Source organism: Corvus hawaiiensis, chromosome 4 (assembly GCF_020740725.1).
Source record: "Corvus hawaiiensis isolate bCorHaw1 chromosome 4, bCorHaw1.pri.cur, whole genome shotgun sequence".
NCBI lineage: Eukaryota > Metazoa > Chordata > Aves > Passeriformes > Corvidae > Corvus > Corvus hawaiiensis.
This window is the reverse complement of record NC_063216.1, coordinates 76,921,971-76,947,275: the sequence shown is the minus strand read 5'-3', so window position 1 is coordinate 76,947,275 and position 25,305 is coordinate 76,921,971. Positions and strand designations below refer to the sequence as shown.

The window sequence follows — 25,305 nt, the reverse complement described above, 5'->3', positions numbered from 1 at the left end:
TTGCACAGGCTTTAGTTTACAGTCAAAAATAAAAGTCATTCAACCTTTGTGATTCAGCTTACAAATGCAAACAAGAGAAGTACTGAGGGAATACCCCAGTACAAGGCAACCTTGCAGTGAAAGGACATCAATTCTGTGCTATTTCTAACAAAAGACACAATCCACCTGCAAACCAAGTGCTGCTCACACTGGTGAAATGTGAAAAAACATATAACTTCTTAAATTTTACCAAGTAAATTGTCAGTTTGTTCCACATTCACTCCTCAGCTTTGCTTTCAGCAACACTGATGAAATGTAACATACGACCCATCAGAGAACCAGAGCTTTCACCAGCTCCGAGATGGGCCCTCAGGACAACATCCCTTGTGTGCCGAATTTAACTAACCCCATTAACAATTGCAGGATGTTGAATGAGGTCATTTTTGCATGCACCACAAGTTCACGCTGTCCTCTCATTACCAGTAACAATGGCCAACAAAGGTCCAGCCAAGAGAGATTTTTCCATAGACACAAACTACTCAGCTGAGCTACAGCCCCACTTGCAGACCAAAAGGCTGAAAAAATTTAAATGGTTGCTTATAAACTGTTTAGCCACAAAGGTGAGGATGCAGCAAGGTTACACTTTTGGAAATTGATTTTTTTTTTTTTTATTAATTGTCCCTGAGATGTCAGTGATACACAAACATGAAATTCTAAGTCTAAATCCTTCGACAGACACAGGCTCTCAGATGTTTCTGAGAAAGTAAAGACAGTTTCAAACAGGTGACAAAAGAGTAGTTTGCACCCAAAGGAGTAAGCAAGTCATAAGAGTGGCTGTTTCATTTCCTAGAGCCCAATATCAGTAACATTTCCATCATATGCATGCCCTGGAAAATTCATGGATTAAGTCCTATTAAACACACTAAGGTCTTTCAGGTAGGTCTGAATTCAACACATCACTGCACCACCCATTCTGCCAGTAAGTTCTCTTGAGACACTCCAGAAAGCTCAATTCCTAATTACCTCCAAAATCCAGTGACTGAGATACCTCAGTAGTAAGGTCCACAAAAACTTACTACATTTTCAAGCATGTAATTATCCAGACAATTTAGCTACAGATTTGTCTGGGATACTACTTGAGACTGCTTCCCCTATGTTACCACCTTGGGATAACCAGTATTTCTTTAGGGATTTCTGTATTTGTACAGACTGAGGAATGTTAATGTAACATTAATGTAAAAAGTCTCTCAGTGTAGCTGAAATAAGACATTACTCTACTCGCAAGGCAAAGCAGACTGGTGTGTAAAGCTACTTTCACTCACTGGCAAAAGAGTAAGTTTTCCTTCTACCTCTACATATTCTCCTATTTCTTTAAAATCCTTTTCTTTTAATCCCTTCAGTGTGAAATGCAGGGGTCCTGACATTCCAGCTGGCTCATCTCACAGGTGCATATTTCTGTGCCAAAAGGATATAAATCAGAATTCCTTGTACCAATATCAGCCTCTTCACTAAATCTTTACCTGACAATCCGGTAATGTTGTTTTCCCCCAAAATGCATCCACAGCCACCCAAGAATGACTCTACACTGCCTCATCTACTATTCACAGGGAACTGCAAAATGCATTAGGATGATGCAATAATGTCCTAATAAAGCCATGTAAGTAAAATAAAGTTCCATTCCAGACCAGAGATCAGAGCATTAAACTCATCATAAGCTGCAGTTGAAGTGGTGATTTTTATCGGAACATAAACGCCACAAATCAACTCTGCCTGATGCGTTACTTCAAGGACTAAAAGTAGTTTTACTTTGCAACTGAAAGCTTTATGATGACTTGGAAATTCAGTATAACCTGAAGACTGGCACGCACAAGCTCCAGGGCTGCCAAAGTTGTGCAGCCTCCAGAACACCGGGCACAAGGCATTTATTTAATGCCTCTTCCTCCACGAGACTGACTTGAACAGCAGCGTGTGGAGGAAAGGGACCTCCACACATTCAAACATCTGGTGTGAGGAATAACTGAAGTCTGGCTTGTTTTCTGGGCTTTTTTTCATGCTGGAAGCAAGAAATACAGGCACCCAGTGAGGGAACTGAATAACTTAAGACCTGGAGCTGTTTTCAAATATGGATGATCTTTTCCTTAAAAAAAATGTCAAAGTTAAAAAAAAAAGACAAATAAACCAGTGTTAAGAGGACAGAATTGGAGGCACACATAAATTAGCTTTAAAAGCTGAAAACCTTTTCCAAAATGTTTACTTAAAAATAAATTATTTTTAAAAGCTGAGGTGTTAACTCCCTCAACAGGGTCTTTGTGCTTTAGGCTGCCTAAGTGGAAATCACTGGGGATGTCAGTCAGGCATACGTGAAAGTCTCTCTCTAACATTCTGGGGAAAGAATACAGGCTTAGAACATTTTAAGCCATTATGCTACTAATAGGGAGGAAAATAAACCATTAGCCTGTGATATTTAGGATCAGCCTAGGATACTTTTCATTTGGTTCACTTCAGCATCTGCCGTCTTTGTCCCTACTTTTGTAGGCATTTGCACTATTTAGGAAGTTGGCTCCGAGGTACGTCTGCAGTATCCAAGTTTCTTTCAGGGACAGCTGCCTTCTCCCTATGTGCTTTTGTGGCACCAGGCATCTCATACAACTGAGCATCTGTACCACTGGAACTGCTCAGCAGTAGGACATGGCACATTCACTGTATTAGATCTCAAGTCCGTAAACATCACAATATTTGAAACAAAAAGCCCCTCAAGTCACTTGAAGTGTCTTCCAAACTGTATCACCATCTGTGGGAAGAAGTCAATATTTGAGACTAGTTCAATTCCTACACTTCAAACAGCATAGGGTAAAAGCTTTACATTTATAAGCTCATGTACTGCTGCATCACACCCAAAAAACCAGTCAGAGGTGTCACAAACTCTTAACAAAATGCTTCTGTGGTAATACAACACTGAAAGCTTTGGGTAAATTCATCCATGTCAACAAATGTAAGGAAATGCATGCAGAGACTGGAGAAAATTTAACTGGAAATACAATAGCAGCTGAAATTCCCCCTGGCTCTCACCATTAGGAGATCTTTCTACACTTGTCAGCTTTTACTTTCAGCATCCTGGAAAAGCACTTGGTGTTCACAGCAAACTGTCACCTCACAATACACCCATTCTCTACATCATTCTGAACCTAAGGAACAGGAGGCACTTGTTGACCTACACTTTCCTTCATTGCGAGGAAAGATTTATCTTCTCAAGCAGTTAAACCATGACAAGACCTTCACTTCTACCTTTGGCAAGAAAACACTTCAAAAATTTTTGAGAGAAACACAGTGTCACCTAAACCTAACCCATTTACACAATTTCCATGTCCTTCACAGAGCTGATTTGAGAGCAGGGTTTTTCTCTGAAGAAGCCAGAATGAGGATGAGTCAATGTATTTTCCAAGAAGCAGCACAGAAGGTACCAATCAGTGCAGTGACACTGTTTGAAGGGAGCTCCCCCCATCTCTGGTCTCTAGGAAATGCTAAAACAAGGTACAGGAATACCAGTGACACACAAAATATGCCAACTATCACACTACTTTAGTCTCACTTATCTGATCTCCAGAGCAATCAACATCCCTCAGCATTTTGATCCTATTTCAAAATCCCCATGCCTATCAATTTACACCAAACCAAGTCTTTCCTATGCTTAAACTGTCCTCTGCACTGAATTTCACTAAATTACCCTTCAAAAGAGAAAGCTGCTGCTTGGAAACTAGAAATAGACATCAAAACATACACATTAACTTTCTCTATTAACTGACACTGGCCTAGAATAAAAATGTCCAAGGAATGACAAGGTCTGTTTTTTTAAAACTATTTATTCCCTAATCCTGAAGAGGTCTGTTGATCTACAGCCACTAATAAACCCTGAAGACAACAGCATCTGTCAGAACATTCCACCTTGATTTTCAGGGTAGAAACTCTTAAAGGCTCTTAAATCAAATATATTTTGGCTGGGCCTTGTGCCAACTTATTCACAGAGCTGTCACACACTCCAGAGACAGAAGCTGTGGGTAAGCTGAGAGATCCTGAGCTGCTCCATGGAGCATCTCCCTGGAAGGATTCAGGCTTGAGGACAAGGATTTGACAAGGACAGCAAGAGCCCTGCTGGAATACTCTGAAGGGATGGTGGGGTCTGTTTGTCCATCAGCAGTGGTGGTGTGTTCACCAGCAGGTCCTCCACACCCTGTTTTTCAGGCTGTAAGTGATCAGCTACTCCAGCAGTGCCCTGAGCATATTGTCCAGACATACAAGACAGACACGGAGGTGGTAGAGCATGTGCAGGGAAGGGAACAGAGCTGGAGAAGGGGCTGGAGCCCCAGGAGCAGCTGAGGGAGCTGGGAAAGGGGCTCAGCCTGGAGCAAAGGAGGCTCAGGAGGGACCTTTTTGCTCTCAACAACTCCCTGACAGGAGAGGGCAGCCAGGGGGGGGTCAGGCTCTGCTCCCAGGGAACATGGACAGGAGGAGAGGGAATGGCCTCAAGTTACACCAGGCGAGGTTGAGTTTGGATATTTGGAAAAATTTCTTCACTGAAAGGGGTGTTCATCCCTGGAAGAGGCTGCCAAGGCAGTGGTGGAGTCCCCATCCCTGGAGGGATTTAAAAGCCCTGTAGATGTGACACTTGGGGACATGGTGTAGTGGTGGCCTTGGCAGTGCTGGGAGAACAGCTGGAGCTGATCTTAGAGGGGTTTTCCAACTTAACTATTCAGTGATTCTACGAAAAAGAGCTATGGAAAATCAGCTTTGGTGGTCTAATTGTTAAAAAAGACAAATGCAACTTCAGGTGACAAAGAGACACCTCACTGGAAAACTTTGAAAAACAGCAGCAAAAAAGTTTTTAGAAAAAGGTCAAACAACCTTTTCCTAATGCAGTGCAACAGAAGCTGCCAGTACCTTTATCCCAAAAGCATTACTGTACATTATCCCTACAATAACACTGGACAGGATGCAATTTTCACCATATTTTGCTCTTGTCCAAGTTTAATTATTGAGTGGCTAATTTAACCACTGTCACTGATTAATTAGAATAAAAAAGCCAGAAGCAGAACTAGCACAATACAACAAAATAAGATTAAGCTCTACTGGAATCTACTCTGAATATTTTTTAAAATTCCATGTCAACAGACATTTCCTTTTTGCAAATTGTTTGTGAACAGTGATGTCCCTATTAGAGAAACATCTGGAGTCTCTGTTTTTGAATTTACTTTTCAACATTTGAGATTGACCTTTTCATTTCTAAATCAGGTTTCATCCAGATCTCTTTGGGAAAAAAAAAAAACAAACCACAACCCACTGCTGGTTTCCAAGTAGAGCTGCTGCCAGTTCACTGTACCTCTGAAAGTCACCAAAACCCTGGACTACACTTCAGGAGGCCTCTTGAACACTGCTGAATATATCACAGAATCATGGAATGGTCTGGGTAGGAAGGGACCTGAAACATCATCTTGTTCCAACCCCCTGGAAGGTCCATGTGCAGGACCTTGCACCTGGCCTTGTTGAACTCCGTGAGGCTCACAGGGGCCCCACCTCTCAAGTTTGTCGCAGAGAGTCCTTCCAGAATTCCCCTTCTAAAGACACCCACGTTTCTTTACACTTTTCTCTATTAAGTACATCCCTTCTTCAAAATTCCTCATACATTCATAGATTCAACAAGTCTCCACTTACTAAAAATTCCTCTTTCTTCCTCTCTCCCCTAGACCCTTCCCATCCTCCACCTGAATTTCCTGAACTTCCATAACACTCTGTTAACATTTTTCCCTCCAAAATCCCTTTATAATCATTTAATCACATCAATTCCCAACTCTTCTACTGCGTCTCCTGCACAGCCCTCCTTTTGTGCATCCCTCCTTCCTCCCATTCCAGTTTTATCCTGCTGGAGTCAGGCATGAGGAACCTAAAGAGAAAACATCCCAGCCAGGCCTCCTAAGCTTTACAGAAACTCAACTGGATGTGGCATGACCCCAGCAAGAAAGGAAATGAATCCCTTAAACACCAGACTGACCCATACTGGTTTGTGCAGGAAGAAAACACAGTAGCCCCTTTTTGACTAAACACTACATAAATATAACAATTTTACCTCTCCACAGCTTTGTTATGACAGAAACCAGAGTATCACGTTGCCCATTTTGTAAAGGATGTTCCAATCAGTAAGTACATGACACAGAGATTTGAAAGCTACAGGAAATGCCTGTGAGATTTTATTCTTTTTTTTCAGCTCAGGCTATTTGTCCTACTTGATTACAACCTCTAAAAACCTTTGCCATGAAAAAAATGAGAATATTAAAGTGTTATTTAATCTGGTAAGGAAGCTCACAAAATTAACCATGACAAGAAATTGGGAAATACAAATGAGAAACAAGACATTTTTATACTGTTTTCAAACAGTTGAGGAAATCAACTCCCAAATTTGTCAAAAAGTGGAGGGATCTCAAACTTTTCATACCTCCAAGAAAAGGTGGCATGAGTTGTCCTCTGACAGACAACTAATGAACTCAAAACACAACAACCACACAGAACTTGAAGATTTCAGCGGACAGTGAAAGGAATTACACAGGCCAAAGGTCTTGGACTTTTTTTGTCTCGCCCTATAACCCAAGCTACATTCATTTCAGGTTTCATATTGTCAAATACTGAGCAAAATAGGCCAAGGAAAATGGTTCAAATGAATTCCACGAAAGCTCTCAGGGTTGTGTAGCCTTTGGCAGTAACCCCTGTCCTCTAGATTTCCATCTGGTAGTTGTCCATTTCTATTCATTTTTGACAGAAGCTAAAAAAATAAACAAATTGTTTCTGAAGCTCGAACACCAGGATCGGGTCTGAAATGTTCATTAGCAAGTTCTTGGAACCTTCCAGTGGAAGGTGTCCCTGCCCATGGCAGCACGGCTGGAACTGGAAGATCTCTAAGGTCCCTTCCAACCCAAACCATTCTGTGATTCTGTGATAAGTCTCATTGTTCAGCCACACTAAATTATTTAACTTGTGCTCTACTCACTGAGCTGATTTTTCTGCTTTTGAGAAATAAACTTTTCCCCTCCAGGAATCTTGAACACTTCAAAGCCACCTCCACCAGCTCACATTTTCCCCACATAAGCACTTCAAAAGTCTTCAGAACTTGAAGGTCTGAACTCTGTGGCTCTCACCTCATGCTGAACTTCAACACAAGCACTTTAGAAGGGGCATTTTTGTGGGCAACAACTGATGTATTTTAAAAAATACGGATGTTTGCAGAACTTACCTCTTTCTCAGTATCCCTGGATATACAGGTCCACTGGTTTTCCTTCACACTGTATGCCCAGAAGTCAGCCAGATCCTGAGTTCCATCCCAGCCACCAAACAAATAAACAGTTTCTATTATTAAAAAAAAAAAAAAAAAGTTTTATTTTAAGAAGAGAATGTGTTTAAACAGGCTAATGCCCACAAAACATCTGTGACAAAGAGACTATCAGAAGAGAAATTTAAACTCTTTTTTACTGAAAACACCACTCCTCTTTGAATGGAACGAGTCATCAAGACAAAAATGTGGTTTGGTTTAGTAATGGAAGATTTTAGGGTTGATAGACAGCCAATTCTCAGAGTCATTTTCTATTTCCACATTTACATAAGAGGCAATCAAACCCACAGCCTTCTGATTAAAATTCCAGACAGACAAATGAACAATATTTAACATTTTGGATCCTGTGCATGTAGTCTGTCAATGACATCTCAGCCTGTGCCCCGCTTGGTGCAGGATTTATACATCAACAAGATTTCTGAGATAGAAGCAGCAAATCTTTACTGTTTAGTACATCCCTTACACAGAAAAATCTACTTCAACTACAAAATCCTCTTCAAGGGAAATGTCTTGCATGAAGTAACTTACCTGATGCCACGAAAGCCAGTGAGTAGAAGAGTTACAAGTTTAAGTCAGTGTTTCAGGGCTGTCACCTCAAACCCACAACTGCTCTGTGTACAACAAGTTCTAAGGCTTCCCAGAGTCACTGATAAAACCAGATGAAGCCTTTGAAGAGGGGAAGCATTTAAGAAAGGAGTTTCTGTTCTGCCATGGAGAGATAACCAAACTGCTCCCATTATAGAAACAGCACTATCTGGTCTCAAATGCTAAATATACTTCATTTTTAGACTGCATTAAAACACAACACAAAGCCAAGTCCAAGAAGAACAAGCTCCTCAAGACTTGCAGAGCTTTGAAAAACTCCTTTAAAATCCAAAAACCACTTCTATTATGGAGGTAATGGCCAATTTTTAATCCAACACCAATTAAAGAGCAGGGTTAGAGCGCGATTATAAAATAGGACTAGTCCCTGACCCTTACCTACCATCAGGATAGTGGTCATCACCATGGAAAGGTTACCCTGGTTCATTAACTTTAATTACCCTTCCTCCTGGACTCAGGGCTCCCAGTGTTCCCTGCAAAGAGCAGGTCCCTTTGTGCGCATAAATTCTCACAGCTCACAAAACCCACATTACCACAACAGCTTCATTGATAGCCGAGAAAAATAAAAGATTTGGCACCAGCTAAAAATCCTACTGGGACCTTGCCAAAATGTCAGGCCTGCCTGGAAAGGCTTTGTTGGCTCACATGAAATTTAATAGCAAACCTGAATGACTCCGATGAAAACTCAGATTTTGGAAGTTACCTAACCCAGGCTGACAGAATTGAATGTGAGCACTGAGAGAGGAACACGAGCACCCAGCTGGTGCTGACCATCCCCAGAGCGACACCCTGAACACAAATGGACATGAACTCTGTGCCAGGCCCATTCTTCATCATGAAGTAAAACTGTAGCTCACATGAAAGAAAGGCTCCATCACTGTCTAGACCCAATGAAAATAATTTTTTACTTTCATGCCTTATTGCAGAACTATATGCATACTTTAGAGGAAGGTTCTGTGTTCTAAAAAGATTATTTCTTAATACATAAATGCATCTGTTGCTGGTAATGTCAAGCAAATAATTTGTTATGGTTCTCCTAAAATTTGGAAATGTTTTCCCATGGTATGAAGAAAAAAAATAGTTGTTTGGTGGTTTGTAGGATTGTTCTTGTTTGGTTGGGTTTGAGTTTGATTGTTTTTCTTTGGTTGGGTTTGAGTTTTTTGGGGATTTTAAGGATTTTTTTGAAGTCAAGCTCCACTCTATTTCCCAACCAGTATCACTGCTTGAATTCTAGCTGTTAATTCAGATTTTACAAGAGGGATTTTTTTTCACCCTGCATGCAGAGACCAACCAGGACAGATATCAAAGGACAATATTCAAAGAAGAGGACAGAGGCCATAAACCCCAGGCAGCAGCAGTGGGGCAGCTCGAGGGGGGCCCAGCAGTCTCACACCAATATAACTCTGGTAGCACTGGGGAACTCAAGGAGGAAAGGATCCTCCCTTTGCATCCAAGCAATATGGAACACAGCAAAATTGATGCTGCTTTATTAAAGCAAGTCTCTATTCAGCTTTAGGGGCAGAGAAGGAGAATTTTCAAACCTACCTGCAAGGCAACAAGAAAAAAACATGAAAGCAATTATATTTACCCAAAGCTTTTACCAGCTACGTTTAGAAGTCAAATTTCTCCTCCAGCATCCTCAGCTTATTTCCTCTACATTTATTTCTGAATACAAATTCAACACTTTGAATTAAATATGTTCTTTGAGTATTTCTAAACTGCTTGCTCAGTCAAAAATGTTTCTGTAATGTCTGAGTTCTTTTATTCCCTTACTCTCTGGATGATTAAAAGGTGCCAGAGAAGTCCTCAAATTAGAGAATGTGCATTCCCAACAATCAACATATTTCCTGTCAACCTCTCCTTAATTTCTGTTTTTCAGAAAAGTAGCAAAGCAGCCTTCTCTAACACATTAAATATCAAAATTCCTGGGGTGGCTTCAGTCCAGGTTCACACACATTCTCAAGGACAGTTCTTTAACTCCTGTTAACTCCATCTTCTCCATGTGGTGAAATCTTTGGTGGGATTCTGGTACAGGAGGCCTTCCTCAAGGAATGCACTCCAATCCTGGTGACATATTTAACTACATTATTTGGTCAAGTGGTATTTCCATGTCTCTGCTAGAACAGTTCTCCATGGAATATAGAAGAATTATGGATCTACAGCACCTCTGCAAGTCATCTGGTCCATCAGTCATCCCCCAACCCCCTCACAGGAGGGCTAACTTCAGCAGAGACCATGTTGGCCAGGGAATTATCCAGTTATACTTTGAGTATCTCCAAGGATGGACATGCAATGACTGATAAACTTCATTACAATTTTTTCACCCCTAATATCTAACAGGATTTTCCCTTCCTGTCCTTTATCCTATCCCTCTGCTCGCCCCAAAATGAGCCTGGCCATCTCCGTGCTCTCACCAGTAGCTGAAGACATCTCTAGGATCCTCCCATGAACCTTTTTTCTACCAGACAAACAAAACCAGCTCCCTAAGCATCTCCTCACACATCACATGCTCCAGCCCTGACCACCTTGGTCAGTTCAGTTTGACACAATCCTTATTTTCCCAGAGAGCCCAAACTGGGCACAGCACTCCAGATATGTCCTCGAGTACCCAAGAGAGGAACATCACCCTCCCCTCTCCCTGCTGGCTGTGCTTGTGCTGGTACAGCCCAGCAGGAGAGGCTGGCCTTCAATGCCACAAGGACATGTTGCTGACACATGTTCCGCTTCCAGTACCTTGCAAATCCTTCCATGCAGCAAGTCCCCAGTCTGTCCTCCTGCACAGCTGTCACATCCCAGGGGCAGGATCAGAACCTCTCAATTCTCTCCTGCAGCCCCTCAGGGTCCCCTGGACTCACCGCCCTCTTCTCCAGTTCATCAGCCACTGCCCTCCCAGTCAGCTGCCAGCCCAAACTTGCTGGGGCTATACTGGAGCATCAGTGTCCCAGAATTACAAAGGATTCCTCTCAGAAACAAAAAGATCAAGGTGTAAGATCTCACAAAAGCCGCCTACAAAAGGATGTCACTTCTCCACATAGCACCCACACCTTTAGTTATGTGCCAGCAGCACTGTCCACTTTGTGAGGAGCGTTTAAGACCACAAATATAAAATCAGCCTAAAATCTTCTTGCAGTATCACATCCCTTGATTTCTGAGCCACAGTTCAGCTGGATGCAAGTTGGCTGGATACAAGGGTTTTTTTTAAAGGATAGGCACACAGTCCCAAATGTGAAAGCACCATGAAGTTGAGTAACCTCCAGGATTCAGCAGCTGTTTGTGTTTCAGAGCTTAGAAGCCATCTGTGTTTTGTTTCTGAGATCCCTTCATCCTGTACACAAGTCCTGTCTTTAAATATCTTATGGATAGCAGTGTTTTCCTCAGGCAAAACAGCATCCTTCACGTCTGCTGCTCTCTCTTCATCTTTTTCATCTTTCCACGCTGCTTTTGAACCAGCCTTGTCATTTCTGCTGTGCTGCCCACGTATACGATGGGCACGCTGGGCCCACTGCTCTGAATCTCCCTCTCTTCCCAACCCACAGATTTGTCCTCATTTATCTAATGGAAGGAAGCAAACAGAATTCCTTCTGACGAAAGGAAAAGCAAAATGATGTACAACCAAAATTACAGAGCAGTTGCACTTCAGTGAGAGCACAGAGGTACCACATCAATAAAGAGCATTTCACTAATGGTTTCCCTCAAAAAACTGTTTTGCCTGCCAAAGAGAAGAGAAATGGACACAGAAAAGAAACCATCCTGGTTGCTTTGCTGTTATTTCTAAAACAGGCTCATTGGAAAACTTCAGAAGGCTTCAGCTTTATGAACTAAAAAGATGAACACTTAAGAAAGCCTGACATGACATAACATAAAATATCCTTTTTTTTAATAGAATGGCTTCTACATGGTCTATATTTCTATTGTTACCAAAATAAATTACATGGCTTTATGGACTGCACTGTCATTCACTGTGTCTGCCCTGTAAGAGCAGGTCAGTTCCACCTGGCCTATGGAATTATAAACCACATCTCCAAAACACAACACACAGACTGTTCTTAAGTACCAACATTACTCCTGAAAACTTTGCTTTTGGCAATTCACTTACCCATTCCCACTTTCTTCCAGAATAAGCACTGGAATTTTGAAACATGTGCCATATCTGACCCATAAGGAGGACAGAAAGGGCAGACTCCAAGAGCTGTTAATAAGGAACCAGTGGCAGATGCTGACACCCTCATCCAAAACTGCATTAGGGTTCAATTCCCTGGGAACACAGTTTTACACATGAACCTTTGTGTTACTGCTCCAATATTTCCCCAGGGCCTACACACAGCTTCTCATGTCTGACATTCAACACACAACACTGTGTTCTTGTGTAGTTTTGGGGTTGTTTGGGGGATAATTTTGTTTTAATCTATGTACCTGGGTTGCAACTACTCAAATACTTCCCCTTCCTCGTAGAAAAGCAGAGAGAACTCTCCAGCCTCCCACATGGAAAGCTGCATGAGAAATGCACCTTGCAGGGAAAAGCAGGAATAGCACAAGCTTTCTGTTTTTATTTGCAGCCTAAAGCTTTAAAGTACCTAACAGCTAGAACTGTGACTTTCTCTTAGTTAATGCATCTGCATTTGTATACCAAATCCAACTTCCTAATTCTGCCATCCAGAGTCATTCCAGTCTGAATGCTAATGGAATTAAATGCATGGAGGACACTGTGAGAATAACTAACTTCCCATTTTTAATTTTTCTTTTTTTTTTTTTTTAATATAGGAAGACATCAGGCTGCATTCTCAGTTCTGCATCCCACAATGCCTACAGTTCAATTGCAAACTGCTTTACGAGTTTTCCAAAGCATCAGGAACACTGCACTTACTCAGTCAGCTGTGGCAGTGTCAGAGACTGAAAACAGTTCATGCCTCAAACATTGATATAAAGTTTTGCTCATTTTAAATAAGCTACAACTGAAGAAGCTTCCCTGAAGAGTGGGACTTCGAACTGAAAGTCAAACTGTTGATTAGATAAAGGGAAACCCATTGTTCAGTCATCCCAGGCTGAGGGAAAGGAATGCATCCACAAAAGGCCAAAGCCACCAGCTGCAACTGTCCCCGGCTGAGTTTGGGGTGGGGGAGAGCACAGCTCACAGAAGCCAGGCTTACACAGACTCCTCCCAACCGAGCGGGGAGGAGGAGGCTTTGGGTGCATGGTGCAGCCTCTGGTGAGAGGCAACAAACACCCATCCTCTGATCACACAAACCGGCCCAGCTGTGGAACCCCCAACCCCACAGGCCACATCCACAGGACATTCATGTGAGAGGCTTGGCCCCACAGGGCTGCACGTGATGCAACAGACCCAGAGCCTGCTGTGAGAGACCGACCCCTGCCCCAGGGGGACATGGCCAGACATGCCTACCCAGCCTGAGCATATACACCCATGGGACTCTGTGCCTTCTGGGGGGACCTTCACCACCGAGAGACCAGCTGGAGAGGATCAACAAACATCGCTGGGATCCACGGAGTGGTGACACTTTCCTTATTCTGTCCCTGTCACTCTTTCTGTCCCCCTCACCTATTTTCTACATGTTTCTTTCTCTCTCTCTCTCTCTCTCATATTGACCATCAAATAAAACCCTTACTATTGCCACTGGCATATGGTCTCGTTTGCACCTTAATTCGGGCAGAAGCATTTCTAAGAACCTTAAAACTGGATCATAACAGGCAGGTATTAAGAACAGGAGTATCAGATGGAAATGAGCTCCAGCACAAGTTACTGGCTGCCAGCAGAGATGCTAAATTCTCTTTCGGTTACTTTCAGCCTGCTCTAAGTGAAAGATAAACCATGCTGAAGTTTAGACCAAGTTAATCCATGTTCTACCTGAAACTGATAAACAAAGTCTCAGTGACTCTACGCACTATCAGCAACTTAAGATCTAGCTCAGCTACTCGCCAACCCATATCCTCTATCTTAACACCAGCACATGCATCCAGCAAGCTCAGTACTACTAAATTAAAATCATTTTTCTAGTCAGTAATATTTGGTTAAAATTTCCTTGAGGTTAATCAAAACACTGAACCATTTATAGTTCACTGATACCTACAGCAGGTCTGGCCATCAGAGATGAAAATTTGCTTCCAACGCTTATTCTATGTGATATGGAACTTCAGAATCTCCTTGTAAGTATGATCTTGATGTTTCACTTCATTTCCAAAAGATTCAAGTTGAAGAAAATACTGATTTTTGAGAAGGCACTCACTCTTCTAACAAGGAGTGCGAAGTGAGACGATTTCTCTTCAGTTGCCAGAGTCTTCTAAAAAAAACTCACTCAGCAAGTGTGTGAGTAAGGAGAGAGGATGTCTTTGAAGGGAAGAGTACACCACTGGCTGCTCCCTTTTCCATTAACACTGGATCTGTCCAAGGTTAGCCAGGGAGCTTTCCAGCTCCAGTCTGTAAAATGCATCCTGACAGAACTGGCTAAATTCCCACCAGCTCGTTAAACTCTACCTATATCCAAAAGGAAAATTCCAGCAATCAGCAATGGGAAACAGCCCCAAGAACTTCCCCTGGCCTATCACGAGCCAAATTAAATGGCAAAAACTGATCATCTCAAAAGTATTTCAGCTCTTACATGCCTCAGTGGACCTGGATGCAAAACTAAGAGCAACTTCCCAAAGAGCCCACAGGGAAACTTTGGGATGGTATCCCACCACCTCTGAATAGAGCTGCAGCAAGAAAGGACCAGCATGAGAGAGGGAGGAAGATCCAGGACTCCACATCTGTGGGTGCTGTCCATCCACTTTTGTGCAAGTAAAAAACAAAAAATGGTATATATTTGATACATTTACAATACACATTATACAGATTTCCATAAATAATATAAATATTAATAGATAGGAAACATGCAAATATATCCAAAGTATATATAATACATATAAAATATATCAAGAAATATTGAAAAATATATGGATGAGTTTTACTGCCTTGTTAAAGCAGAGTGAAAGTCAAAGGCAGAGCTAACTAAGCCTTACTGGGCCTTAAGAAAACCAAGAGGAATGGAAAGGAAGGCTCACACTACCATGGATATTTTATTTTCAGGAGGTGTGCAGGACTATCATTTCCAAGTTGACAAGGATCATGTTTCTTCCACACTCTTTTGAGACACTCACTACTAATTCCTGAGGCCACTAGGGAGCGTTCCCAGCCTCTGCACAGACAAACACTGGCAAATCCTCCAGCAGCGTTTTGTTCTAATCAATCTCAAACCTCTCCCACGAAACGAAAAAAGTTTACTCTCATACACAGAATAACTCGAGTGCTTCCTCCAGAGCAGTAACTACTCTGAGCAAAAGCCAGAGGCTGCAGCTACTGCTGGATTTTTGCTTGTTCACTATGACTTAGCAAATTACTCTGGAAGGTCCTATCCTGTCACATGCTCTGTCCCCGTCCTGTGACCACAACAGATACGGCCACGGGCATTTTTCTGCCAACTCCTTCAATGCCACCCTACATTCCTGTCCAATACCCACACCCTGGTCTTGTTTCTCCCTTCCCAAGAACAATCCTTTCACTCACACAGCAAAGACTCAGGCAGACGCTTCCTTATTCTAGTAAGGACTGACGTACCAAAGAAATCTGATTAAATAAGAGACAAAGATACAGAAAATTATGCAGAACAACAATCACTGGAACTGTTCCTGATACACCACCCCACTTTCTTTTCTATGCAGGTTCTCTGAAACAGAGGCTGAACCATTCTTTAAACTACTACAGGAAACAATTTTGCAAAGGATGTCTAAAGAATTATATTTAACAGGAGTTTCTTGCACACTGCGGAAATCAGAAGCCACTCCAACCAAAATACAAGGAATGTTTCAACACATCAGATTTACTGCTTGAGCCTGTAACAGATAAGGGAAATTATTATCCCTAATTTCTCTTCTCGTTTGAACTCCTGCTCTAAGATGGTAGGAGGAACAAAAAATTAAAACCAATTGTTCTTGGTTTCTTAGTTAAGACAAGACAATGGCTAAGGCATAACGCAGAATTAATAGGGAAGAAAGGGAAAGGCAGCTGGATATGGATCCAGAGAGGAAGCAGAGCATTTAACCCAACTGTTAGAAAGTGCGATTTTTTTTCTCAAAACCTGAAGCTAACACAGTGTCTGAAGAAAAACACATTTGCATACTAATCTGGAAACTAACTGATTAAATATTTTAGTTAAGAAATGTAACAACTACTCACCTGTCTGCACATCTATAACCATCTGATGGCCACCTCTCATCCCTGGCCGACTGTCTTCCCCGTCACCTTCACAAAAAGAGGGAAGGGAGAGTTTTCCATTATAAGATTTTTAAACCAAAGAAAGATACAACCTCAACACAGAAGCAGAGGAACTAAGTAACTCACCCTTCTTTCAACACTAGCACATCACTTTTTTTCCAGGTAACATTTTTTGTGTATTATAAAATTGTGCAAAGTTCTATATTGAATTATCTGGTGACTGACAGTACAGAGAGCAGAAGTGAATACTGCAACTCCCAGCGCCTTGAAAGGAGCTCCAGTGTTCCTGACACACTCGGTGCACACAAAAGAGCTCTGAGCTGTCCTTGCAGCTCTCCAGCAGGGAGGACACAGCCAGCCTTTGGCTCCCCTTCCATCTCTCCCCACTTGAGAGCAGCCTGAGGGCTGAGCTGTGAGAACAGATACTCAAATGACAGGGAAATGAACCCCTGGGATGGGAGCAGGAGGTGATGCAGAGGTAGAGCACAGCAGGCTTTGCACCAGCTATTTTCACATATAAGGGAATTCCAATTGTCCAATTAAAGCAGCTTTCCAACCACTTTATGTATCTTAAGCATTCAGGACAGGTGACATAGATAACCCCTCCCAAGGGGCTTGGTGACAGTGCTCCACATTTGGCAATTGTCACCTTGGATCCTACATTTGCTCTACGACAGTGATTTTTGTACTGTGTAGTCAGGGATGCTGCTACAAGTCTCCTCTCAAGGCAGAGAGGAAGGGAAAAGATTCTGCGACTTGGATTTACTGTGTAACAGATCAAGACTTCAAAAGATCCGCCTCATTTAAAATAGTCCCTGTTAAGATAATGTATTTATTTGTCAACTCTTCACTTTAAGTTGAAGTCACATCAATTCCATGTGCGAAATCCAGTAACACAGATAACTGATCTCATGTTTAACCAATATTCTGGGATTTGTTACTAAACTGATGATCTATCCTTAAAGTTACCACTTGTATTCCTGCAGTGTTCCTTACTCAACCAGAGACCAGACTGAGTTTCACTGAATTTGCAGACAAATGCAATTTCTTCAGAGAAGAAACCATTCCCCTAGAACTCTCCTAGAGGAGACTTTCTTGCATCATTTTCTTGTTCCATATTCTCAAAGGAACAAGACAGAACTGGCAGTACATGAGTTCTATCTTAAGAAATGTCCTTACCTTTGGTGCTTTTGGGGATAATCTGCCCCCAGCGAGGTTTGTACTCTTGCTGACTGATATACTGATTGAATAAGCCATCTGCAAAACAAAAAATTTTGCTGGATAAAACATTTATCCTTCCATTATAGCAAAATCACTTTTAATGTGGGTAACTTCAACCTAACTCAATCCAGTATGCCACTCCAAAGCCTTCATTTTCAGTGAATTCCCCATTATATGTCAGTTAGTTTGTTAAACTTTTGTTAGTTGGTTAAACTTTTGTTAGTTTGTTAATGAACTAAATGTGCAAGCACTAAAATAAAAAGAATACTTGCTACTAGATCAATCAGGAATTATCCAGTTTGCCTGCCAGGTCGTGCCAAGTGTCTATAAATCTCCAGTGTGGTGTATTTAATTAAGAATAGAATCCCTCCCCCTTATTTAGGCAAAAGGAAAGTTGCCAGGGCATATAAAATTCAACCATTTTAGCGGACGTTAAGTTAAAACTAGGTCAGACAGCATCTCTGGAGCTTCATCTGAGAAGAGAAGGGAAGCAGACCAGATTGCTTAAATGCTGTGATATGGGACAACCAAGCACTGGATGAAAACAAAATAATAGTTTACATTCTCTTCAGAGAGTTAAGCAAGAAGAGCAACAGAAGAGGCGTTAGAACCCAGGCCAGATGTGCCAAGTGCAGCATTTCTGTGAGCAGCACCACCTCCAGCACTTTACCCACACTCCCCTTGCGCCTCCCACCTCTTCAGCACCCACAGGCCAGTTCCTAATCCTGCTTAGATGTTAGCAGACTATCACAAACACCAATTTTTTGTAAAGGAGACTCATAACACCCACACTCCCTGGGACTGCTCTCCAGTGTCGGAAGGGCTTGGCACGTGAGGAACTTGGTGCTGCTGTTCTTCAAATGTCTCCTCTGAAACACCTACCTCACCTTCTGTAGCACAACAAACTAGGAGACCCCCTGAGCACTGTTTGCCTGGCTCCATCCCACCCATCACCCACCATCTCAAAACACAAGCTCTTCCTGACAAATGTTTCTGCTGTATTAATGCATTACCTAGAAACAAAACAATAGGAATTTAATAGATGATGAGCGCTGCCCCCGCTTATTTATACAAAAGCCCTTTGTAGGTATATAAAAATTGTCACCTTGGATCCTACATAGGCAAAAAAGAATGATACTTACTGAACACATCCCTACTTACTTAGAAAAAGGTAAAAATCTTTGTTAAGCATGACACAAAGTTCAGAGAAAATTTTGAAGTGTTTCCTGGCATCCTGTAGTTTGTCGTGACTGAAATCCAGGTTTTAATTAAAACCCAAGCCAGCAAGTATTTCCTGGGAGAAGATGAATGCTCTATTTAGAGACTATCTAACAGGAAAACAAGGGCACTCAAGAGCTCCTGAAAGGCGACGAGTTTGGTCTGAAAATATAAAACTTCCATAAACTCAGCTGTGCAAGTTTTTCCAAATAAATACTTTGGAAACAGGGCAGATTTTACTTTCACCTCAGAGCCAAAACCAGCAGCTCTCTCCCCACATTAGGTAATCGAGGAAAGCCAGAAGTTTGCTCAACGTATATAGAAAGAAAAGTGGTTTATTCTGGGTTTAATAGCAGGGTTCTTAACTCCCACTTCTTCAGCATTTATGAAGTTGGGACAACACACGAGAGGCTTGAAGCTTGAGATCTCATAAATTCTGATTCAGAAAAGCCAGCCCTAATAGAACAAATGCATGTGCTGTAAGAAATCCCACAGTGACTCAGCCACAAAACCAGACAGAAACACAGCTTTTTGGTTATCGTTACAGCCTTGGGTCTGCAAGACAGAAACCAAAACCGTATTTATCCCGATGGCAGCCAATAGATAATTGGACATAAATAGCTCAAAAGGATGAATTACACCACATAGGATCTGAAAGGGTGATTTAACCTCTCTCCCATGCTCTACACCCACAGGCTGCACTTGTCAAGATATGACACTTCTCCCCTACTGTGCCTTCAGCCTCTTTTAATAATGCTTCTTGTCTTCCACGGGACATCGGTTTGGAAATACTCCAGCTTGCTTCCCAGAAATGTTTCCACATTCACTCTACTTGCGTTGCAAACCAGCAGCAGCTTGTTTTGGAAGCTGAATCACCACCTGTCTGACACCACCAGGGTAAAAAAAGGAGGATTTCTAGGTGGATTCTGTACCCAATGCCAGACCTACGCCAGCGCACTCCTTATGTTCCTTGTCAGGAGAGCACTGCTGACCAAAAAGGTCTCCAAAGCTCCTGTGAGGCACTGAGGATCAGATCTAGGCCTGCTCAGGTCTGTCAGCTGCTCCCAATGAATCAGGAGTTTAAAATAAATTTCAAGACTCCTGTCAAAAAAAAAAAAAAAAAGTGCCAGGTGGAAGTTTTTAAATGAAGCGTTTTCCTTTGCTCCAGAGACCTCTCACTTCAATGTCCATGTTTACAAAAATTACAGCCAAAAAAACTGACTTTGTACTATTTTCAAGCCCTTTGCAGCAAGTTGTGATGCATTTTGGATGTAACAACACCAAGTGCATGGTGGTTAAAGCTAAGTAAGCTCTGCCTCCCTGATAATCCAAGTCTTTATTTTGCCAGCCAATTGCAGGTTACCCAGAAAGGATTAGGACAAACACTGTGCACAAAAATATTTAACTTGCACAAGCCAATCAGTTTGGGGGTTTTAGACAACACACATCTCCAGGTAGGGTTACTGAAATCCATTCACTTCACTGCTAATGGCTCAAAAACCTTCAGAGTGACATTTAGCCCATAATTTCTGGGAGCTGGGGTTTGAGGTTTTAAGATTTTTCTCAAACCAAAGAAAAGTAGCCAAAACACCCAAACAGTTTGAGGCTTTTTGAGTCATAACTACCTTCTAAAGAAAAACTGAAGGAGAGAAAGGTGCTACCAGATAAAAATCCAGCCATTACTTGACAATTTCCTCAAGACTTAGGAGGAACAAGGAAACGCGCAATTTTTTTTCCAGCTCAGAGCTGTAATATTTTCTTGCACTTTGTTTTTCATAAAAACGAGACAAGGTTTGCTCTCAAATCCATGTAAGTTATCCCTCTTCTACACAAACACTACGATTTACTTCCCAGAGGCTTTGGATCCCTAGCCAACCTCTCCCCTCCATATATCCCAGTATACAGAACACCTTTCTCAGAACCAAATCCAAACAATATTAAATGGCAAAATTCAGGTATACGTGTCTGTCTAGAGCTTCCAGGGGAATACAATTGTTCCTGTGCATCCTGTTCCTGTGAATCAGAGTTCTGGGAGACACTGAAGCCTGCAGGCTGCACATCATGACTTCTTGTTTGTCGCACAGGACTGACTTGTCACCAGATAAACACATGTCACATACTGACACAAGTGGTGCCAGAAGGAACACCTCAGTCCCTGGAATACTAATACGAAACAAGCAGCTCTTCCACCCATTCCAAGCAGCTTTCCATGTCTACAGGAGCTGCAAGCAGTTCAACCAAGCAATTTGCACTCCACATACTCTCTGTAGGAATATTAAGCAGATTTTTTCCTTCGATAATATAGGGCTGAAAGCTATAAGAATGGATCCAAATGTGAAGCATTTGAACCGAGTCTGTGAACCAGCTGAGATTTAGGGAACCTTTTCTTTTTGAGAGGAAGTCAGGCAGCTGCCAGAGTTTCCATTTGCCCATTTTCTAAGTGTAACGCACAAGTCAAAAGAATCAGCGGGAAAAGTGTGGCTGCCTGCCACTGAGCTCTCAAAAGAAATCATCTGGTGATGTGAGGTGGAAGACAGCGTTCATCATTAGCAATGCAAAAGAACAAGAGTTAGCTCTGCCAGCACTAATTCTTGACCACCTACTCTTTTTCTACATGACTAAGCCTATGGAAATAGCCCGCAAGAGATGCAGAGCGTTGCACTTTGTCAATACCCACCACTGCAAATATCAGCCTCTCCAGAAGACATTTTAGGCTGAACTGAGTGTGCAGTATCTCTGTCAACCTCGCTGCACTTCTGTTTGTGCCTTTAAGGCAATGAACTCCCAGATCAGCAAGCGGTCAGGAGTTCACATATTCATGCCCAGTCTGCAACAGAACAGTCACCCTTTGAACAATTTCAGGGATAATTTAAGGATCTGTATGTCTCAATTAACTCTACACTTCAGCTACACTACACAGACACAGGACTAAAGTTAATCCGCTTTTACTTGGAAAAACAGCACATCAGACAGGAGTTCAGTGGTTAAGAACACCCACACCTTAGAGACTAAGCAGCGAGCTACTGCGACTTCACAACAGAGCTCCCAGGAAAGTAAAATGGTAAAAAAATCATCACAGAATGGCCTGGATTGGAAGGGACCTTAAAGATCATCTAGTTCTAACCCCAGTGCTGTGGACAAGGACACCTTTCACCAGACCAGGATGCTCAGAAAATGCTGGAGAGCTTGAGCGATGCAGAACAGAATAAGGACAGGTAACTGTGGAAGACCACAGGGAGCAGGTAGTAGGAATACTGTAGGAGAACCTGCTGAAGGCTGAAAACCTCTATTCCCATCCTGCCAAGAAGAATCTAGCTGTTAAGCACCAGTAACATTCAGCACTTTGACTGCCACAACTTCAGATAAATTATTCCAGCTGCAGTTTTGGGGGTTTTTGTGGTTATCAGAAGAGGTTTATCCTGTCCTCTCCCCCACCCCAGCCTGATCAGCTCCCTGTCTGGGCTGGCCATGTGGCAGCACGAGCACCAGTGCCAGGGACACACTGTCCTGGGCAAGGGCAGGATTGACCCAGTTAGTGAAAACCCGCAGGCGTGTCAGCTTAAAGCAAATATGGGATGCAGCCTCGGTGTCTCGGGATAGATAGCACTTCTCTCCAAAGGGTGCTGGGAGGCAACAGAGCTTTAAATGGGTACATTTAAAGCTGAAGACAGCATAAAGAATGGCAGGAGGATGGGGGAAGGAAGGTTAATGTATTCCAAGACAAGCAAAATCATTAAGGATGACCAACAGAGCGGTGGGAGATGCGCACACTGACATTTAACTTCAGCTAGCCAGGTGTGGGATTAAAATGAAGCAAAATAAACATCCCTATGCATATCTTCCTGTCCCTCATAAGCAGTGACAAAACTTAATGATGCTCTTGGAGAGTCTCCTGCTAAATTATCCACCGTCTGTTACTACCAAGACTTGCTTCTTATACTTGCTGAACAAAAAAAGGGCTGATAAAACAAGCTACAGAGTATTTCTCCAGCTCACTTAAGTGATGCCGAGCTCCTCAGCCTCCAAAAAGGGACATGATCACAAAAACCAGGAAAGGAGGATTATCCATATCAAATCTGACAGGAAACAAGTGTCTGTCAGACAGAACAATACAAGACCTACAGTTTTCTACCAGGCCAGTCCTTTGCCAGTACTTCCACACTTGGAAAAGCAGAGCACCGCTGACAGCAGCCCCACTCTCAGCATACATTAACTAGTAAAGGAAATTAAGATCTAACAGCTCAAAATATGAGGCTACAAACATTCACTTCATTAGTGCCCAAGAAAAAAATTCCATTTTTGAGAATACTTTTTCAGCACATTCTAAGATTTTGAGTGAAATTCCATTCAAGAAATCATTTCCACTCCAGCCTGCAATGAAGTGGAAAGAGGACAGCCTCCAGGCACTGAGATTAAGCCATGGCCAAGGCAGCAGAGCGAGGCAATGATAAAATCATCACCATCAGCACACAGCACTCCTCTGGCTGCTGCAGCATCGCGGTGGGCTCATCAGCTCTCTCCAGGCACTCGTGTCTTTGAGACACAGACAGCACCAGCTCCCCGCTGCTTTTCCAGCCTGCAATCCTCCCTTGCCCTTACAATTCAGGAGGAAGCTGCCAGTTGCAAAATGCCCCTGCATTGCAGGAAGCTGTTCACGCTCCCATCACAGTCAACACTCCGCTGTCTCAGGAGGGTGAGGATGAACACGGCAATTCTCAGTCTCAACACTTGTAGCTGCTCATGGAGCTCAGCACAGGACAGGTCTCAGCCGCTCTGTCTGAAGAGAAACCTTGAGCCAAGCCCATAGAAAACTATTTATTGCAGTTTCGGAGGACCTGTTGCAATAAGCTCCTTAAAACTGTGCTCAGTTGAACAGCTTAGTCACAAAAAGATGGTGAGTTTTCATGGAAGACAACCCTTGATTTTCATCACATTCTGAGAACCACTTCCAGCTTCAGTGGTACGAACCACACTGATGGAAGTCAAGCAGGTACACCGGCATCCATCCAAAGGTATTACAAAATAACTGATTAGCCCAGAATTAGAGAACAACATCTCTGGTGCCAGCTATCCATGAAATTGGTTCACTAAGTCTCTAACTCTACTGGGATCAGACACAAAGTTTTTCTCTTACGCCAGTACAAGTTTCCAATAACGAGTGACTGCACAGAGTCAAAAAGCTCTACACCCACAGCCAAGAGCGCCTCTGTTTTATCAGACTGCAATCCAAAACTGCTGCACAGATCTTGAGAGTCACTTCAGTGCAACAGCCCCACTCTTTCTGTATCCTATTCGATCAAGAGAGAGTATAGCTCCCTCCTTTTAGGAGCTGATAGCTGTTTATACACAGTGTTTTTAAGCAGGAAGCTTCCAAGTAAAAAATTAATAGCAGTTCCAATGAAACTGACTGCCCTGCAAAGGTGCCACTCTGCAAAGGAAAACAGGCTCTGCCTGCTGCCACCGACTTCCACACCATTCTCCAAGGATTATTTTCCCCATAAGCAGAGAGAGTATCCTCATCCAGATACAGCTGAAAACTTCTGCGTGAACACCAATTCAGTGGTGAGCTCCAACCAGAAACCATGATCCTGATCACCACTGAGAAATCCAGTCTTCTGCTTCCCTACTCACCATTCCAGTGACTTTACTGACAGTTAAGCCCACCCTCAGCTTGCCAACACTTACATGAAGAACTTTTCTTTACCCACTCAAGTGCACCTCGCTGTCATCTCTGGGGGAAAGAGACTCCAAAAGTAGCAGTGGTAAGAGATTTCATGAATTTTTATCCTTCATCACATACACACTCACAAGTCCAAAAGCTGACAGCACACCAGAAATGAAACAACACACGGACCTGCCAATTCTACTACTAAGCACATTAACATTCAAAAGAAGGCAATATTTCAATGTGCTTTTTGTAAAATTAATGAATCAGATTCCTCTGATTCTCTTACCATTCACAGCTTTTTCTATCAGCTCTTCACAAGCATCGAAGTCCCCCTTCAACACCAGTTTGTCGTGCAGGTCTGTCAACATGGGGTGCTCCAGAGCAATCTTGGTTTTCTTCTGCAGCGACTCGAAAGCCTCGGTGTAGTTGTGCTGCCGAAAATGCTTTAGGCAAAGGCGAATGGCTTCCTGTTCACGGTACTACTGGAACACAAGAAAACCTCTGAGACATGGAGATTTTTCCTTTGACCAGCACTGCTGGCAACTACCTGTGAACCTGCCCAGAGACAGGATCTCTTATCCACACCACACAAATGACTCGCGAGCTCACGGAGGAACGCTGTGTGAGAGACATTACAAGCTGTGCAGGCATTTACTTTCCAACAGTATAGAAATTATACAACTTGGTATCATCCAATTTAATAAGCATACAAGAAGAGAGTGCCAGTGTCCCAGATCTCTGGGGTGACCATTATTTCCCCCCCATCCGCTTGGCCCTGCTGTTTGAGGCCTACAGGAAGCACAGAGCAAGAAAAAGCCTTCGCTATCGGCGTTACATAATTTGATTGTATGACTCTTACATAACAAAATAATTTAGAAGAGTAAGTAGGTCACAGCTTTTCTAGAAGCAGAAGGAAAAAAAAAGCTGCGAGAATGGGAATACTTGCAATGACCAGCACTCCTGCCACAGAAAGACAGA

At 42.6% G+C, this 25,305-nt stretch overlaps 1 protein-coding gene across 2 annotated transcripts in view; it reads right to left on the bottom strand.

The window, feature by feature from the left end:
• MKLN1 (muskelin 1) overlaps positions 1–25,305 on the bottom strand; it is a 102,518-nt gene that overhangs the window by 44,619 nt on the left and 32,594 nt on the right. For both annotated transcript variants that reach the window (XM_048301872.1, XM_048301873.1), the window contains 4 exons: positions 24,614–24,806; positions 17,400–17,477; positions 16,182–16,247; positions 7,256–7,368 (listed from right to left, as the gene is read on the bottom strand). In XM_048301872.1, coding sequence (XP_048157829.1) covers positions 7,256–7,368; positions 16,182–16,247; positions 17,400–17,477; positions 24,614–24,806 — 450 coding nt within the window. The remainder of the gene's footprint in view (positions 1–7,255; positions 7,369–16,181; positions 16,248–17,399; positions 17,478–24,613; positions 24,807–25,305) is intronic.